This window comes from Anomalospiza imberbis, chromosome 23 (assembly GCF_031753505.1).
Source record: "Anomalospiza imberbis isolate Cuckoo-Finch-1a 21T00152 chromosome 23, ASM3175350v1, whole genome shotgun sequence".
Classification (NCBI taxonomy): domain Eukaryota; kingdom Metazoa; phylum Chordata; class Aves; order Passeriformes; family Viduidae; genus Anomalospiza; species Anomalospiza imberbis.
In genome coordinates, this window is record NC_089703.1 from 4440937 (window position 1) to 4460427 (window position 19491).

Below are 19491 nucleotides of genomic sequence, written 5' to 3' on the forward strand. Positions count from 1 at the left end.
GAGGCGTCGCTGCCTCGAACTGCTCATTAGCCCAAATTGCCTGGCAGTAACAAACTGCTCTCTCAGCGCCCGTCATTCACCGGGCCAAGTGCAGTGATGGAGCCGGGCACGTCAGCAGCTCGCTCTGCCATGGGGCACCGCGGGCTCGGCACGACCCACGGGCTGCTTCAGCCACGGCAGCAGTGGTAAGCCCTCTGTTCTGCAGCAGAACTCACTGAGGGGTCAGCTAATTCCAGTTTTAATAAGAGGTTTTGTTCAGGCTTGCTTGGGCCGCGCCATCCGCCAGGAGCTGGACACGCGCTGGGGGCTGGTACCTGTCCGGTGGAGGGGGAAGCAAGGAGTAGGGATGAGCTGCTGGACAACCTTATCCATCAGTGTTCCCTCTGCTCTGCCGCTGAGCCACTCTGCCTGCCACCACAGGCACCTACATGTGCCCCCCCATTCCTGTCCCCCATCCCCCTGGGGACCTAAGGGCACTCAGAGGGGTGCAGAGTGTGGAGATCTTGGCTGTGAGACCCATCAGCTGGGATGATGTACTTACACTTTTAATAAGAAATAGCACTTGATACAGAACCGTTCCAGCATTTATTGAACCAAAGTGCCTTCCGCTGCTTCAGCGCAGAGCCCTGAAGCCTGTCCTGGATGATTTAAGAATGATCCATCTGGAAAATGATGCAGACAATTTGTTACATCCAGCCAGAGAGCCATAGAAACCACCATAACAAGCTTAAATGATTTCAGCGTCACTACATCATCCAGCCCCAGCCAATCTTCCTCAGAGCCACTGCCGAGCTGGGGTTGCCTATCCTGCGTGGCTCCTCTTCCTGAAGCTGACGCTGCTCCTGCAGCCCATCCTGTTGCTGAATCCAGGCTTCTAGACAATGTTTTGTGGAGCATGGGGGACCCCTTTCCACCTTCCCGCTGCTTGTCTCACCCCCCCAACCCTCCCCAATCCCTATTTTAATACAAGAAGCTCCAAGCAGCTCATAAACCCTGCCGGTGGGCTCCTCTGGCTGCCAGCAGCACGGGTGCCTGTTGATGGTTACCACCTCGCCCTGGGTAAATCAAGGCTTCGGTTTTCAAAATAGCGTGTTGATTGAAGCTTAAAATATCCCCAGCAATTACTTCGCCCCGGTATAATTATAATAATTAAACTTGGATAATGCTTAGTCCTACTTTTTATCAGAACTGTGCGCTGCGGCACCAGTGTGTGGTGTTTTGTTTCCAGCCTCATTTTCCAGCCTCGCCCTGCTGAGCAGTGCTGGAAGGGACATGAGCTGGCAGTCTCCAGTGCTGACAAGGGGACGGTGACCCTGTCACGGCCCCTCCAGCCCTGGGGACCACCTGTGGCACTGTTTAACCCAGGGCATGGTGCGTGGTGGCCGTGCCCTGGCCCTCGCTACGTGGTGGGACGAGCAGCAGGAGGGGCTGCTCCTGGCTCCATGCTGGGGCAATGGGTGCTGGAGGGAGTAGAGATGCTGGTTCTTCCCTTTGGCTGCTTGCCTCGTCCCACCCCAATCCCTCTCCCACAGCTCAGCACTATATTTCTTCTCCACGCTCCCAGCAGCGTTGCTTGGAACAGCTCAGGCTGGTGAGTACGTTTCCGGCTGTGATAAATAGCAGGGAAAGGAATGAGAACCTAACACTGTATTTCATGCCCTGAAATCCCACTTGCATCTGGAAATGAACAGAGTTCTCCGGCTGATATATGCAGCTCTGAGGCCATTCGCATCCTGTTCGCTTGTACACATTGTCTCAGTGATTTAAACTGGCAATTTGGCCCTAAAATGAAGAGCAGCTCACTTTGTCCCTCCCCATTTTTCTATATATTTTCCTGCAGAATGGAGCTTTTGGAGATTTGGCTGGGCTGGGGCTGGGCATCCTCTGTGGTCTGGCACAGAGAGTTGTGGAGGGTGCTGGCACTGCGGGAAGGCTGCTGCCACAGCCTGGGAATGCAAGTGGCAGGTGGCTGTGCTGGTCTCTGTCTTCCTAGGCCATCCCTCTTCAAAGCCAACATGGACACCAATGAAGGCTTTTTCCCCTTTCCAGGTCAGATGGCATTGTGAGGATGACAGCCGTGCTGTCCCACAGTGCCCTGGGGAAGGGGGATGCTGTGGGAGCAAGGGGGGCTATGGGAGCTGTCCCTGCTGCCTGGTAAGAGCCCTCCTCGTGCTGCCCAGTCCCCACATCAGTCTGTCCATCTGTCTATCCATCTGAGCAGCACAGCAGGGCCAGCCTGAGTGTGACCCATCATCACCTCCTGCACACCCAGTGTGCAAACCGGAGCCACCACTTACCTGCTCACGGCCAGGACACCTCCTTGGGTTAAAGATGTAGCTGGATGAAGTGATTTCATAGCAGAGCTGTTTGTTTAAAGCATCTTTTGTGATGTTTAATTAACTCCCCAGCAGTCCTATTCAATGGCTTCCCTCTTCCAAGCAGCTGTCCCAAGGCTCACGGGGTCCCCTCAAAGCCCTGGGGGACATTGGGTGATCCTGGGGACCTGGCACCCTCCTGCCTGTGCCACAGGGTGTGGAGGTGGTGCTGCCGTGGCGGGGACTCCAAGGGGATGCACTAGACCCTCTTCCCAGGACCAAGGCTTCCCTGCTGCTCACCCGAGGTGTGCACAGCTGGGAACAGGGGGATTTCCCCAGGGAAGCCTCTGGACTCCTTGCTGAGACATGGATCCCCCTGGACACAAAACCAACCCCATCCCCTCCCTAGGGACCATGGCTGCGCGTGGAGGAACCCAGTCACCAGCGGCTGCGCGGTTCTCATATCAGTTTTAATAGCAACATCAGAGTACTAAATATACAGAGAGGGCAAGGGGACAGGGTGGCATTTACAGTGCTTCCAAATACACGGCTTCCACGGACAGAGACAAATTAAAAACCGCTCAGGAAGAAAAGGCCCTTTTGGCACTGCCCCAGCTCGCACTGTGGGCGGGTGGGGCAGCCACAATGCCAAAAGGCGACGGCGCTTCCACCGGATGCCTCCTGGTGCAGGATTTTCCCAGGAAAAGAAAGAAGTACTCAGTGATGTAAAACCGGTTACAAAGTAAAACTGTCTCATGTTAGAAAACGGGTTTTGGCAAAATAAAAATAAAGTGTAAACTCCACTGTACATGTCCTATCAAACAAAAAATAAACCCCTTGGAACCTAAAATAGAAGAATCTGGGTCAGAAATCTGTGCCCTTAGTGTACATTTTTGTGCAACATATACTTTTTTCAAAGTAAATATTATCTCCACTCGTGACACTATTAAAAATGTACCTACAAATGCTGAGAGTAATTCTTAAAAATGTGTGAGAAGCATTAGATGAGCTCGGGAGACCAAACCCACAGACTTGGAAATGGCAAGGGATTTCTTGCTGGTTTTGAAAAAATCGCGTACAGATTTAATATCTGGTTGAACGAAAATTCCAACCACATTCATCCTGAAATGGGTGGGCTGGGATAGGATAGATATATTTTTGTTCTATTTTATTTTTTTTAATTCTTTTTTTACAAAATATATATTATGTGTAGAATATCTACTATTTAACTACCGTTTCAGCTGAACTACCTTCCTTCGTAACAAGCTGCCAGTGGAGAAGAGGTAACCTGAAATCCGTCCCCGCGCCAGCTCTGCCATCGCTACGGTGACCTCCTGGCAGGCTCGGTGCCCTTGACCCCATGGAGCACTGGTGCCCCATGGAGCACTGGTGTTCTCTGGAGCACGGCTCCTGCCACCACCACCGGCCGCCCTTTCTCCAGCTGGGAAGACAGAGTGAAGGTAAACGATCGGATCTGGAGAGACAGGCGGCTGCCCGGGACCGGCTCTGCCCGGGGTGCTGTGGGGTGAAGCCGCCCTCGGGGGACCCCGGCTTCCAAAGGTCAGGGGATTGAGGACCACACCCTGCCTGCCCTACCTGTTGGTGCCATGACGTGGGAGCTCGGACCTGGAGCCCCAAACCTGCTCAGTTTGGTGTAGGATAAAGCCCACCGGTGCTGGTGGCAGCAGCGGCACCGACCCCTGGCCCGGTGGGAGCGGCACATCCTGTGGCTCCTGCTCAGGGTTTGCAAGGGATGTGGAGGGAGGAGAGTCCCAGACAGCCCTGGGAAGCCTGGGCTTGCTGCAGAGCCCAAGGAGAGCCAACCTCTCCTTGCCATGGGTGGCTTGTGCCACACCACTTTCTCCCCTAAGACAGAGCCACAAGTGACACACAGACACTCCATGACATGTCTGGGGAATGTGGCAGCCTCTTGGCTGCCATGGTGTGTTTCTCAGGGACTATTCAGGGGCTAAGGAATCTGGAAAATGAACTGAAAAGAAACAAGCAGCAGCGGGCTGAGGGCTTACAGCAAAGCAAGGAGCAAAACTTTTCTTTTTTCAAGCTTCCAGGACCTCGGGGTGAGATGATATGCCCAAAACATGACAAAGCTCCCATGGGAGCGTGTCTGAGAACACCATGCTTCTGTGCTTTTCCACGGTGGGAAGATCTACTCAATAGACTATGCCATGGAAATGCGACTTTCTGTTCTCATTTCTTTCTTGTTTTTTGGCTTTCATCTATAGGAGGGAATGAAATCAACACAGTTCATTTCTCTTCACTGTGCAAGACCTTGGGATGCCTGGATCCTGCCTCGTACATCACTGCATCAGCAGCTCCATCCCAGCCCTTCCTCCTCTCCCTCCACCGCAGTGGCCCAGCATGGATGGGGGGAGGCTTCCTCTGATAAAGTGCAAGTGCTGTTGGTCCTTATAAATAAGGGAAGATTGTGCATCTACTTTTGTTCCCTGGTTCACTGCTCAGCTCCGGGGAGACCAGGACATGTCCTGCTGCAGACTGGGGGAGAAGCTCATGCAAGTCCTGCCCTCTGAAACCTGTGCCCATCCTCGGGGTCACAGTGATTCACCTTCCTTCTCTCTCTCTCTCTCTCTCACACACACACACACACACACACACACACACACACACACACACATTTACACACATTTTCCCTTCCTCTTCCCCAGCTCCACAGGGAATTTCCTGTGAGCCAGGTGCCTCTCCATCACCACTGCCATCATCATCACCACAGCTTGCACCAGTGCAGCCCGTGCTGCCCTGGAATTTCCCAGCTCTGCCTGACAACTTCCCTGTGGGCAGCAGGATCCATCCATGCAGAAACACAGAGTGCTGCTTCAGATGCCCTGCAATGAGGGAGCTGAGATATATTTCTTGTCATACTGCTACCGCGATTACACTGGAATACCTGTGGGAATGAAATAAATAGGAAGATTAAGGGGAGAAGCACAAGGAACATGGCTCAAAGCTGGCGTGGATGGATTCCCATGAAGTCACAAAGGGAGGAGAGACTGTGGGCAAGGGCTGCACCACCGACACCAGTGTCACAGGAAAGCCCCAGGACACTGAGATGACCCTGGAGCAGTTGCTCAGACTCGACGCCTCCCAAGGACAGACACTCCCACGTTTCCCAGGGACAGCTAAAGCTTTGGGGGCCACTGCTCCAGCAAGACACTGTCTCCTCTTCTTCCTGGAGGCATCCAATGCTCTGGAGAGCCAGACATGAGCCACCCAGGAGATACTGCTCTGCCCAGGGGATGGTTGGCTCAAGTCCGCAGGTAATTGTCAGGGCTGGCAAGGAAGACTTCTGTCTGAGGCAGCGTCCAAAAATTCAGGACAAATAATCCAGACTGTGCAATTCCATGGGAAAAGGACAGAAAAGGACACGGGAACAAGAGACCGCACGCGTGGCTATGCAACACCACAGGGTTCTGCTTTTTTTTTTTTTGTTGTTTTTAAACTGCATGTTCATTATCATAAAGAAAAGGAGCTGAGTAATCAGTGGGGGAGTAGAAACGTGGATCTGGACAATTCTAAAAAACCACTAGTATTTACCAAGGGCAGTTTACAAAAAGAACTGGAGGACTTTGGTCTGATCTCTGCTGTCGTTTCCACCCTTTTAACATTGAAGGGACCCAAGCGAGACCCATCCCAGTGTCTGATGTGCAGCACGGCATGGCAGCACCCGACTCCATGGAAAGACTTGGACAGAGGGTTTAGGGTCAGCACCCACAAACACTACCCACCCCAGCAGGAGATGGATGGGCTTGGACGTGTTTCTAGAGCAACACACCAAACCAGAGCCTGCAGAATCGTGCCTCCCTGGCAAAAATTCCCTTTAAACACTATTAAGAGATCTCCAGGATGGTGGACAGCCGGCTGTGTCTTCTCCTGCTGCAGCAGAGCCAGCCAAGACTGGGAGAACAAAGGAAGAGGCTCTCTCTCAATCCCACAGCCCCAGGTTGGGGGAGGAGGACATGAGCTCCTTCCTCTGGTTTCTCACACAGGGCTGAGTAAGCTTTGGTGCTGTGGCCAATTTAGAAGCCATTTTCCAAAAACCTTCCCACACCCCACTCCTAAAATTTTTCTTCTGTGCCAAGAGAGACCCATCTTTTGGAAGTCCACCCCAAAAATAGGTCCCGTCCAGCCCCGAGGTGTCATGCCTAGCACGACGGAGATCACAGCTCTGTGGACACGGGGCAGGCCCAGGCTTTCCGGCTTCTTCCCATCGACCTTGATGATGTATCGGGATACAGAAGCCTGGAAATACCTTCAGCACCACCTTGAGCTGTGCTCTGGATGGTTTTGGGAAGCTTGTCCTCTGCTTCCCGCCGGCACCACAGCCCCAGCTGTCTCCCACCACGGTCACGTCGCTGTAAAAGCATTTCCAAAAAGAACCAAAATTATATATATATATGTATACATACATATATATGTCTATACATACACACACACACGTATATATATGTATATATGTCTACCTATATATACACATATAGGTTGACAGGCAAGCTGCCAAAGTAGAAAACATCAGATCACCCAGTTTTCATGATGCGTGTTAAAGAAATGAGACTTTTAGCCCATGACATCTTCTTTAAAAATGAGTATTTAAGATCTTCAAAAATTGCTACAGTACAAAAAGTGTTTGTGTGTGTATATATATATATATATATATTTTCTCTCTACATATAGCGTATGTATGTACGCGTATGGACCGGAATGGATGACCCCACCAGAAGAGATGCCCCACTTGTCCTCCACAACATTTCCAGGCGTTATTGTCTCAGCTCTTTGCAAAGTCTTTGCATCGGTTCATGGCACATAATGGTATTATTGGCACAGGTTCAGAGTCACCGTCCATGGCCGGGCTCCAGGCGCTCATTCTTCCCTTTCCATCCCTTGCTGGTTCCTCCTCCTCCTCCACAGGATTCTTTACTTTCCTTTCTCTCCTCCCAAAAACGTGCTCCTTGACAACGCAGTTACCTATAGGCGTGTTCATTTTTATAAAAATATATTTGGCCCATAGAACGCTGCTCTTTGAGTCTCCTACTGGTAAACAGAAATGGTAGGTACAGGTAACCCATTATTTTTTATATTTTTTACAGGTTCACCAATGGAATCCTGTAGAGGACGAGAAGAAAAAGAAAGATTAAGTCACAACAGGGAATTTGCACCAAGTCTTGCATCACTGCTTGGATGATTTCCCACAGCCTAAAGGTTTCCTCCTCCTTTCTCCTTGGCTATGGAGCTGTGGGATTCCTGGGGGAGCAGAGCATGGAGGGAGCAGGGTATCAGTAACCTCTTCCTCCTCCTCTGCAGCTGCTGGTCTGTGCTGGGGATTGGAACCACTACTTCTCTCTCCTCAGGGCCTTTTCCAGAGTGGGATTTACTCCTGATCATCCCTGTGTTCTGCAGCTTCTCACACTCAGGCCTCTAGCACCGAGTGCTCTGGCAGACGAGCAGATGATGACAAGCACTAACAAGATTTTCTAAAGTTAAATCTAAAGAATCAATAGGGAATTGGTTAAGCACCAAACCAGAGATCCTATCAAAGTCCTTAAGCTATTTATTTACCATCTACTGGAAGATGTCTTCCTATGCAATCTTGGACCCTCCATGTGAAGACAATCACTCCCCATCACTGGCGTGTGGCCACTTGCTCTACATGTCCATGACATTTCATGAGCTGTAGCACAGCTGGGTGTGCCAAAGACAGCTGCCAGCAGGTACCCACGCCCTGTACAGCCATGCTCAGGATACACATTCCTAATCCACACATCCCTAATCCATGCCCTCTGCCTGGCTGGGATCAGCATCCAGAATATGGTGTGCTTTTTGTTCCAGGGTTCTTTCTCTAAAAACCTGCTATTTTTAAGCAAGATGCCCAATACACCATCTCCAAGAACAACCCTGAAGTCTTAATTAGATTTTCCAGAGTCCTTAATCTCCTGTGCTGGGGCTGTGCTGGGACTGCTGCTACTCCTCCAAAGACAAGCTGGGATCTTTTATGATGACTCATTAGCTGTTAATGTTAACACAAAACGTTTGCTGTTGTTAGGCAGAACGGGGCCAGCAGCAGCTGCTGCCGTGTTCGAGCGTGGCTTTACCACACAGCGCTGTCAGGGCAGGGTCAGGCTGGTGTCACCAAACCAGCACAGCTGCTGGGCCCCAAACTGTCCCCTCCCTGCCAGTGGTGCCCGGCGTTCCATGGCTCCTGGTGGGCACTGGTTAATGCACGACGGCAGGATGTACGATTGGTATTGTATCCCAAATAGCCTCTTCGTGCAAAGTAGGTCAGCGCTTGATCAACCTTACAGATTTTTGTATAATCTCATTCCATGGGGTTTTTCAGTCAAAGAGAGCAGGATTAAGGACAAGAATAATGTGGAATCTCAAACTTCATTTCAGAAAGCCCCAAAGCCAGGATGAAATCAAGCCAAACCAGCCATCCTGTGCTGTGGTGCCTGGACAAAGCCACTCAAGTCTTTGGCACACGTCCTGTGCTGGTCTGCAGAGCGGTGGTGCTCCTGCCTCTGTCTGGGTGCTCCTCCAGCACCACTGCCACCAGGCAAGAGAAGTTTTCATCCCTCCCTCCAGGCAACTCCTGAGAGCTTCCACTGACTGCTCCACTCCTCACCTAGCCAGCCTAGGGCCACACTGAGGCTGCACTGCCACACCAGCCTGCTGCAGACAGACTGACTTCTCTGCCTGCAGGAGTAGCTGCTGGCAGCTGCTGCTCAGGTGTGACATCCACCAAGGAGCTGGTGCTCCAGTGGGCCCTGGCCGCTGGCACAGGCAATCTGCTGGAAAGCTCCACCAGCTGCTTGCCACGGGCGGCATCGCCTGCCGTGGGGAGGGATGGTGTCCTGGCAGGGAGCACGCCTGCAGCACAGGAACCCTCCCCGTGGCTCCTGCTGGCACAGGAGGAATCTGACCCCAGGAAACAGCTTCAACATCTGCTCCCTGTGCACCTGGATGAGTTTTACCAGGTTTCCTGACACAACCGTGGTGCTGCCTGCAGCTCTCTGGGCTGGAGATGCTCTGCAGTGCTGTCCCTTGTATCTGCTGTCTCAACTGCTCAGCCCAGCCTGATGATGCTGTTGGAATCACCCAAGGTCAGGGTGCCAGCTGGGCAGCACCATGGTCAGTCCCCACACCAGGCTGATGGACTGTCAGATGTGAAGTTCACATTAAATTCCAACTTGGCTCCCAGTGGTCATCTCCACAAAACATCTGTAGCACCTCTGTCCTGCCATCCCTGTCCTGGGACATTCCACCTGCCTTGTGCCTCCAGCTCTGGCCCCACGCCATCAGGAGCACTAATGTGCCAATGAGACAACTCAGAGCTGTGAAGTGCTGTCCAATAAAATTTGTAAAACACTAGGAGAAAGGGGCTGTGAGGAGAAAGCTGCATGTAGCCCCTCCAGCCAAAAAGCTGCACATGCTCCAGAGCATCCTTGTCCTCTGCTGTGGTGCAGTGGGTCAACAGCAACTGTCCCCTTCAGGTGACCTTGCTGCAGCTGTGGATGCCAGCCAGGAAATACTCATTCCCCCCGGAAGCAGTGCAGCCCAAGCAGCTGCACCTCCTTTTCCACCAGCCTCTCCCCTAGAAACAAGAGCTGGAGAGGCATCCTCCATGCCTCCACTCCTCTGCTTCCCTCCATCCCACTGCTCCTCTGGCACTTGGCAGCTGGTGACAGCACAAGGCAACCACGGTGGCAAGGACAGCCTAGCAGGGAGCTCATCTCAATGCCATCTGCACCTTACAAAGTGACACGTGAAACTTGGAATGCTCATTTCACCTGAGGGATTTCCCACCAGCACCTGGGACACACCACTTATGCAAGTGTGTCCCAGAAACACCCTGGTGCAAACACACCTGTGCAGAGTAAACATGCAGAGAACAGCTAGAACAGGTTTGGGATCAATCTCATTTTGTTATCCTTAATGAAACTAAACAGCAGCTTCCAGAATTGCATCTGTAATTGAAGTGCCATTACAGAGCTAATGCTCCAGGTACGAGCCCGATAGATTTTTCCAGAGCGCGTCAATGTGCGTTTTATGGATTCCATGAAAACGGATCAATGAGAATTTCAAGAATTTAATAAGGCGTAATGGAACGGCTTCAGGCTATTTAAAGAAATCTGTGGAGGTGACCAGGGCACAGTCTTTGGCCCGGGACTTTGCAGAAGCTGGGGCAGAAGCAGTGGGATCCACACAAGATTCCTACAGTGCTTCAAGCTGCTCCTTCCTTCCCTCCACCTCAGGCATGGAGAGCTGTAGATGGCACTGAGTGTAGCTGGCTTGCTTTATGTGTTTTTCTTTTTAATTCACTTTAAGCCAATGGAAAGACATCCCAAACCACAAAACTGAGGGTGGAAAAGGCCCGGTGGGCTTTTTGCTGAGGCTGGTGTTCCCTGCAGATCCTCCATGCTCCTTCTCCTGCTGCCCTCACTCCCGGCACCAGCTCCTGCCTGGGTTCCTTTGCCCTCTGTCCCCTGAGACAATGGCCACAACAACAGAGTCAGATAAAAAACATGAGCATATCAGTGAATGGGGAGAGAGACCCTTTCACCTTCACTGTTGGAGCTGCCGCAGCCAGAAGAGGCTCTGGGGGGGCAGTGGGGCCATGCCAGGTGAATGCCTGCTCTCTGCCCCACTGTGCTGGCACACACCTCACCTGCCCTGTCTAGACACTGCAGCCCCAGCACGGCCAAGATCATTAACTTTTTATTCCCTTCCATTCTAATCTAATTATATTTCTGTGTTCAATAGCTGTGCATAATGTTAAACAGGCTATTCCAAGTGAGCTGCAGCCAGGGAAGGCTGGAAATTTCATTTACACGGAATATATGATTCATTACAGCAGGGACTTGGGACAGAGCAATTAATTCACCTGAGCACGTGACTCAAGCGGGCACTGCTGCCCAGGGCAAGCTGGCAGACACAGACTTTTCCTGCCACTGCTATCAGCTGTGACACCTTCAAAAGCAACACAAGGAGGTGAAAATGGCTCAGGCCAACTCAACAAAAGAGAAGGAAATCCCCAAAGATTGTACTCTTGCAACCAGAACAACTTTCCTGCACTCCTTCAGTCACAGCAACACCCCCAGGTGTGACCAGCTGTCGAAGGGTTGGCTTTGCAGAGCAGCAGGAGGAGGAGGAGGAGTAGGAGGAGGAGGAGGAAGACCCCAGCACCCTTGCAGTGAGCATGGAAGTGTTCATGACAGTAAGCATCACCAAATGAGCTTTCAGGTACTGGTGGAGCGTGCATGCCGGACGCTGGCGCTCCAGCGAGGTGGGCTGTCCATCATGCCACCAGAGGTTAATTACAGATCAGGCCACTTCCCAGCACGGAAATTACTGTGGCTTGCTGAGGTTTCAGAGGTGGGCTGGAACCATGGGATCAGGCTGATCAAGGCTGCCCCAGGGACCCTTTGCTTTTGAGTCCTTGTCCATCCCTGTTAGTGTGGGCCCGTCTGCAATTAACCTCCCTGGAAAAGCCTCCCAATGCCCCATCCACGGCATGAAATATGTCCAGTCACACTGAAGGAAGTGCAGGTGGCAGGATGGCACCGGGCAGGGTACGATGGGCACAGTGGGGCACAGGATGGATGCGGGATGAGCGCAGGGAGCGCGGTACGTACCAGGAAACAGCCCGCTGGCGTCTGCCCTGCCCCCAGAAGTCAAACAGGCTTCGGCCAGTCAGCAGGAGATTTCAAACCATTTCTCAGACACAAAGGCCACGGGAATAAGATGCCGGTCAGAAGAAGAGGGTCTGCAGTGAGCAGAAAGAGGGGCTGGTACACGCTGGTACGTAACACACACGGTGCAAGCCGGGGTGGCCTGCTGCACAGTCAGCTTTTTACATCTCTCTAGAGTGATGCTTTGAGTGGGCCTGGGTTCACCAGGCTGCCCGGAGATGCTCTGGGATAGAGGGTCCCAGAAAGCATCCCTGGATGGCAGAAAAGCCATGATCTCTGCTAGCCATAACACAGGCAAACTCTGTCACCTGGCTGGAGTTCATGTCAAACCAAGGCTTGTGGACACCCAACAGAATGGTGTGACAATCCCTGCCAGTTCTCCACCTTCTGAGATGCGAAGAAACCCTGGAAAATGCGGATGAGCAGAACCCCGCACACACACAAGAGATGCTGATTGAAAAGGCATCAGTGCTGACTGAAAGGCATTAAATTGTTGGCTCCAGGCCTGTCCTTGGGGCAGGCAGATCTGGGCTGTGGCTGCCACACATGTCGTGGTTCCTCAAGGCTGTCTGGAGCATCAGCTGTTCATCTTCTCCCTCAAAACTCTCTGCCTGGCTTCCCCTCTACCTTTGCTGGGGACACACATTTACCATACGGTGAAACCACACCAGCACCCAGTGAAAGCACTCTGGAGACAGCCTCTAGTGTGGGAAACATCGCTCCCAACCCCACTGCTCCTAATCCCCTCCCAGGGCAGGCAAGGGGCTGGCAGAGCACGGCCACATCCCTTGGCTGCCAATGACGCTCCTTGTTAGCGCTGTGCCGTTGTTTTGCAGCAGCCAAACAGTTCATTTGGCTCTCGCTGCCTGCTCCTCCATTAATCACCTGCTTGTTTGCAGCCCGGCAGCTTTGCCGATGCCACTGAGGAGACAGCACAGGCGCTGGAAAAACGGATCCAGTGGCATTTTATGTGCTGGCAGGAGCGGCAGCAGCTGGGAACTGAACACTCACCCAGCCCTGCAGGGCCAGGGGCTGCTGAGGCACCCACCCAGCCCCACCGGCAGGACCGGGGGTCAGGGGGCCAGTCCCACACTGAACTATGAGTGGGTGAGCACATAAAAGGTAGGTGGCTCTGCCAAATGCTCCCGGAACATCACCCCTGAGCACCAGGGCGGGGTGGCGCTCTCCCCACACCAGGAAACCACGGCGCCCACCTCACCTGTTTCCATTGAAGGTTGTTTTATAATCCCCGGGCGAGTGCAACGTGTCCTCTGCGTAGACGGGCACGGGGGTCCGCACGCACTCGTGGGAGCACTGCAGCGTCTCGTTGTAGGCGGTGAAGATGTCGAGGGCGCTGGGCACGCGCGCGGGGGCGAAGTCAGTCAGGTTCTGGCAGCTCTCCTCCTGCTGGTCCAGCTTGCGTTGGTGGCTGTTGCGTCGGGGGCGCCCGCTCTGAGCACAGCTGGGCCGGGGGGAGAGAGAATCAGACAGTCGTGGGATGGTCTGGGTTGGCAGGGACCTTAACAACCCTCCAGTTCCATTCCCCTGCCATGGGCAAAGACACCTTCCACTAGATCAGGTTGTTCCAAGCTCTGTCCAACCTGGCCTTGGACTCTTCCAGGGATGGGGCAGCCACAGCTTCTCTGGGCAGCCTGTGCTAGGGCCTCACCACCCTCATCAGGAAGAAATTTCCCCTAAGATCTAATCTAAGTCTTCCCTTTAGTTGAAAACCATTCCCCTTGTCCCGTCCCACTGTCTGTCTAAAAAGTCACTGTGTAAAACAAGTTGCCCTCCATCATTTTTGTAAGTCTGTCATGGCCTGAAAGGCCAAAGCAGAAGGGACAGGAGGCACAGTGTATCCCTGAAACTTGGCAAGGGAACTCACCTGATTGACCGGTCATTACAGATTGTTCCATACTAGATTAGAATTCAGAAATTCCAATTCCAATTCAGAATTGGAAAGATCAGCCACAAGCAGTCATTTGGCTCGGTGCTTTTTTATAAGAACCAAATTTACATTTTAGACACAAGCTTTTTCCCATCAGAGGAATGACTTAATGAGTCACACTTTTGTACCTGCAGGAAGCAAAAGCCTTTTCTTAAGTGAAAATATGTAGGTGAGAACAATGAAGTGAAACCCCTTCCATTTGGGAGACACCAACAGGTTGGAACTTCTCAGGATAAATGAGTTCAGGACCTGGTGTGACACAGCAGAGGGATGGCTGGCAGGGCAGCCCTGCTCTCCGGGGGCTCCTCCAGCTCTGGAGGCTTCATAAAGATCTCGTGGCTGCACAACATTTCTGCCTCAGTACGTCAGAGACGAGGAGAACCCCAGCTCACAGGAGCCGCCCTCAATCAGCCTGGTCCTATTTCAGGGTCTAGACACTGATTTAATTAAGATGCCACTTTTTCCAGATGGGATTGACAGCGCCTCGCAGAATGCTGGAGTTCTGGGAGGTGGCAGCTCCGAGGGCGGTGGGAGCTGGGGATGCCAACACTGTCTGTGGAGGGGCACCCCTGGGGACAGGAGTGTGGGGCTCTGCCGGGAGCAGCGCTGGCCAGGGTGACAGCATCTGGCTGCTGGCTCCGCTCCGCTTGATGCAACTGAAAGAGACAGCCCTAAACCAACTGCTGTCTCCCCACAGCACGTGTGCAGGAGGAGCAGTGACAAGAAGGACGCTGGCTTGGCACGCAGCCATCGCTCACCCGTCCTGCTCGAGGGGGACAAACACCAGCCAAAGGATGGGGACAGCGACTGTGTCCCCGCTGGGGACGGGACCAGCGCGTGTGACGTGGGTCAGCCCTGCCATGGAGCACCTGCACACGGCCCGGGGTCACCCAATGAACCGAGGCATTTTGGTTAGAGTTGAGCAAACTCCCAGGTACTGTTTCTTCACCTTGGACACAGCTGGGTGCTGGCCACACTCTCGTGCTGAGGATTTTCTCTGGTGATTTCTCAATTTCACTTACTGCAAAGCATTTCTATTCTACACTGATCACTGAATTTATTTTTTCCCCTTTTTGGCTTCAGCAGCAGTTACTGAGCTGTTCTGCCAAGCCGTGGTCAGCCGGATCAATGACTTGTACAGCTCACTGCTGCGACTGGAGACAAATCCCACAAGTGTTTTATAAACTATTCTCCCTGCTCCTTCACTGAAACACTGCAGCAAACAGGGAAGTTTAGTGAATTAAATCCCACTCAAGATACAGGAGGGAGCGCCACTTGCTGCTCCCCAAAACAAGTTCAGCTGTGGGGCCAGAACCTCGGTGCTTTCAGTCGGCTGCTGCTCAGCATCACAGCTTTGCCAAGATGAAGATGCCTCCATAGCCCTGCAAAGGGCTTCTCCTCTCATCCCAGTTAGCCAGCAGGCTCCTCATCAACCCGGTGTTGTAATTGCCTCCTGGCTGCAGAAATCGATTTGCTGCAGCACCCACGCAGAGCTTGGCCAGGCCAGACGGGAGAGCCACCGGCTGCTCTCCCCCAGCGCTGTGCTGCAGCCGTGTCGCTAAGCCAGCAATGCTGACCTCAAAGTAGGCCAGTTTCCCTGGGAAAATAGGTAAAGTGAGGAGTGCCTGGAGCGAAAGCTAACCTATTTTGCCATACGCCCAGCCACGCTGAGAGAATAAACCGGAGCAAGTGAAGCTGGAGGAGCACAGCAGCACCCTGGGGGTTGGGGCACGCTTCAAACCATGGCACCTGAGAGGCTTCGAAGGTGCCCTTCCGTCCCTGGGGTCACAGGGAAGGGCAGGAGATGCAGCTGCTTCTTGCCAAGCCAGGCTGGGGATTTTAGGAGCAGCATCAAAGCTCCTTAGGGAAGGTGGTGGAGGAGCTGCTGCTGGCACTGGACAGATCCCGGGAACACCTGCTGTGGCCCAACACACGGCTCAGACCTCTCTGGGTGGCATCAGCCCCGGAGCGGCAATGCGCACGTGTCCCGTGAGACTTGTCCACCCAACCCCAGCCACATGCTGGTCCCCAAAGCCAGGTGGTGTGAGGTGGGGAAGCTGCGGGGGCGCAGCCAAACCCTGATGCACCAACCTCCTTTGGAGGTTTTGCTGTAAAGCCCCCATTTTCTCCTGCAATGCCTTTTCAAAACTATCCTGGCAGGTGCCATAGGCTTTGGCAACTGCAACGGGATGGGCACCTCCATCCCCACCCTGTCCCCATCCCATGCCACCCCCCAAGCCAAGCAGAGCAGGAGGGACCTTACCAATTTTTTAAGACAAGAGTTGTTATCAGCGCAGCTATGACCATGATGAGGGACACGGTAATAGTGATTATCTGATGAACAGCCAGACCTGCAGCAGAAGAAAAGAGACAGTGGGGATGGGAACTGAGGGGGACCCCGGCAGAGTCCCCCTCCCCACACAGGTCCCCCCCACCCCCTCCCAGCCCTTCCCAGCGCGAGGCCACGCACAGCCCCCGGCAGCGGTGCCGCAATCCTCTCTCCTGCCGTACACAAAATAATCTGTAAGCCAGGCTCCTCATTTCCTATCCTCTCAAGTATGTTCCTTGTCAGCCCGAATTAGGCATGAAGAACGGAAGAGAAGTGAAGACGTCTCCCCTCTGGGACGGAAAGGGAGACAAGCACAGCCTTGCACCGGGTGCGGGATTCACCAGGGATAATAATTACAGCACTGACGGCTGCTCGCTTTGCAGGTCGGGTGGGCTCATTTCCCCCTCTTCACCTTCCACGGGGTATCATTTTGGCTCGTGGATCATTCCTAATGAGCAGTTTGGAAACAAAAGCAGCTCGCTGTACACTATGTTTGTGATTTTGTGCTGCCTTACAGTTGCAATTTCATAATGAAATGATTTTTCCTGGCTGCAGCCCAAGGATGTGCTATTTTTCACAAACAGATGTTGCAGCTCCTGATGGATGGTAGTTTTAATAAATAAATAAGTCTTAGAATGACAGGAAAATAAGCAGTTTTATATATATATCTGTATGTGTTTGTGGCAAGGACGGTGTCAGCGCCAGGGCCTCGGCTCAGCTGGAGCTGGGGGTGCCTGGGGGCCACTGGGCAGCACTGGGGCAGCAGCCAATTCCAGCCAGAGCTCACTCCTTGGCTGCTCCATCTCTGGGTTTCATCTCCCAGGGGAAGTCACAGGGAAAATGCCACAGTGGGAGGCTCCCCACCTCCCACTGGCACCCCACCTCCTGAAGGTGAGGCCTGGAGAAAGACTTCTGGCCCCACACTAGGAGCTCCTGGAGGGTGGTGACGATGGGAGCATGTCCCGACGGGCCCGAGGAGCACGGTGGCAGCTCGTGCCCATGTGTGGCAGGTCAGGAGTGACGCCCACCCCGGCAGCAGCCAGCCCGGCCGCATCCTGCACGGCAGTCTTGGAGCAGCTCCCAGTGGGACGCTGCTGAAAAAGATAAAAGGAAAGACTCTAAAAATAAAATCAAACCAGCCCAGTGCCCGATTCCTTTGAAAACAGAAGCGGAGTCAGGGACGAGACCTTCTGCAACACTGGGAGCTGAGGCAGTGGTGGCAGGGCGGCGGGAGAACCTAACGATGCAATTAATCCTTGCATTTACGTAATGGGAAAAGCACAGGCAGAACAGATTGCAGGTGGCTGAGCACTGGGAAGGATGGCAGCTCCTTGGAGCAGGACACATGGATTTTAAGAAAGGCTGGATAATTTTAGACTCCATCACACACATAAGTTACCATATGTACCGGCACAGCAAAGTTCCTTTGCATCATGTATAAATTCTGCAGAAGCCAGGGGGATTTCAAGGGGACAGGAGATCTTTGTCTCAATGGTGGTGATGGAGAGAGGGAAGAGACCCAACAGGTGGTTCCACGATGGTTCCCTGGAAAGCCCTATAGCAATACCTGCTGCAATAAACGTTACCAGGTCTTTATTCTTAATTTACAGATATATCAAATCCTTTCTATTGGGCCCTCAAAGCATGTAGGGCCATACGGAGCAAGATCAAGCAAATATCCAATCTGTGAGGGGTGGGGCACCCTTTGAGAGGGGAATGTCCTGTAAGGGACATAAAGCACCCTGGCGGGTGGGGTGAGATGGACAGAGATGCTGCCAAGGGCAAAGCAGTGTTTTAGACACAGCCCTCAAAGCCCGAACGGATGGAGGAAGGGGACTTGGAAGATAAAATTAATAGCTCATAGAGCAAAATCTCCTCCTAATAGCTCATAGAGCAAAATCTCCTCCTCCAGTATAGGAAGCTGCCTGGCACAGGCATAACTCCCCATGACAGCCTTTGCCCCCAGAGAGAGACCCTGGGAGCAGGGATTACAGTGCCTGGGTTTTGTTTGCTCATCTCCTTGGCAAAAGCTCCCATCCCAGTGGGTCACAGAACCCGGTGGCCATGTAATTACACGTTATTAACCGTGGAAACAGGGAGCTGCAGGGAGGGCAGCAGTGGGAGTGCGGGGAGGGACAGCCGGCACCAGCCCCTCTCACCTGCGAACGCCTCAGCCCTGCGAGGGCTCCCCCTGCCAAGGCTTTTACCAGGCAATTTGACGCAGTGACCATTTAACTGGAGGGTAATTACAGGAGAAGTATTTAATGGAGCCGAAAGTGTGTCCAAGCCTCTGCGCTTCTGCTAGTGCAGCAGAAATCCGCATGCCGCCTGCCAGGAGGGAAAGCTCTTCAAAGGCGCTCTCTGAACCCTCGGAAATGCTGAAATATCTCTGGGTTTTTCCACTCTCGTGCCGTCCGTGCGCACTCTGCTCTCGTTGGGGCCTCTAAATCCCCCCAGTGGGGGGAGAGGGGCCACAGAATCCCAGCAGACAGCACAACCCAGCTCCCGATTCCCCACACCCTGGGCAAAACCCCAATCTTCTCACAGCAAGCCAATGCCAGGGCTTTTTTTTTTTTTTTTTTAAATCTGTTATTTTAAAGACCATATATTTGCTGCTGAGATGAAAGTGCTGAGGTTTGGCCTTTCTGGCCACCTTTTGAAACGGCTCCCGGACAGCTCTGCATCAATGGAATTAATTCCATGAGAAAATCCATTCGAGACTAATGTCTTGCTACTGCAGGAGCGTGCAATGGCAGCGAACAGGAGATATAAGCTCTTAATTAAAAACAAGGAGAACCTCTATCCCCCAAGGCCTTTATTTCAACAGCTCTGGTTAGGGAGCCTGTGTTTTTCATTTTCCCAATAAAAACAGCTACGAGCTGCAACTCTTTGAAGACCCTCGTCAAGGCCTTGAAGCTGCATAAAATTAGAAAAAGGAGAAAACAGCTCTATTTCATTTGAAAGGGAGAAAACTGGAGTTATTCTTACAGGCCAGATATTGCTACCCCCAGTCTCTTCCCACACTAATGCTGTGTGGATCCCCTTCTCCTCAGTATCCCATCCTCATCCCTGCCACGAGTCTCCTTCCTCTGCTCTCACATGCCCTGAGCACCAGGATGCCAATGCCTCCTCCTGAGCATTGTGGAGAAGCTGGGGAAAAGCCGCTGGACTCGAGAGGCT

At 52.8% G+C, this 19491-nt stretch overlaps 1 protein-coding gene and 2 long non-coding RNA genes across 4 annotated transcripts in view; 1 reads left to right on the plus strand and 2 right to left on the minus strand.

Moving 5' to 3' along the window:
* Nucleotides 1–222: 222 nt before the first annotated feature.
* On the minus strand, nucleotides 223–2284 carry LOC137461841 (uncharacterized). Its single transcript, XR_010993500.1, has 2 exons — nucleotides 538–2284; nucleotides 223–314 (listed from the first exon to the last, which is right to left on the minus strand). It is a non-coding gene; the product is annotated as an uncharacterized lncRNA (long non-coding RNA).
* Nucleotides 2285–2766: 482 nt separating this feature from the next.
* The window catches only part of AJAP1 (adherens junctions associated protein 1), a 38113-nt gene continuing 21388 nt past the window's right edge, over nucleotides 2767–19491 (minus strand). For both annotated transcript variants that reach the window (XM_068171619.1, XM_068171618.1), the window contains exons 3-6: nucleotides 16246–16333; nucleotides 13254–13496; nucleotides 11978–12108; nucleotides 2767–7451 (exon numbers count right to left, since the gene is read on the minus strand). In XM_068171619.1, coding sequence (XP_068027720.1) covers nucleotides 12036–12108; nucleotides 13254–13496; nucleotides 16246–16333 — 404 coding nt within the window. In that variant the 3' untranslated portion in view covers nucleotides 2767–7451; nucleotides 11978–12035. The remainder of the gene's footprint in view (nucleotides 7452–11977; nucleotides 12109–13253; nucleotides 13497–16245; nucleotides 16334–19491) is intronic.
* Nucleotides 5468–11434, plus strand: LOC137461840 (uncharacterized). The gene is made up of 3 exons (XR_010993499.1): nucleotides 5468–5608; nucleotides 7436–7547; nucleotides 8739–11434. It is a non-coding gene; the product is annotated as an uncharacterized lncRNA (long non-coding RNA).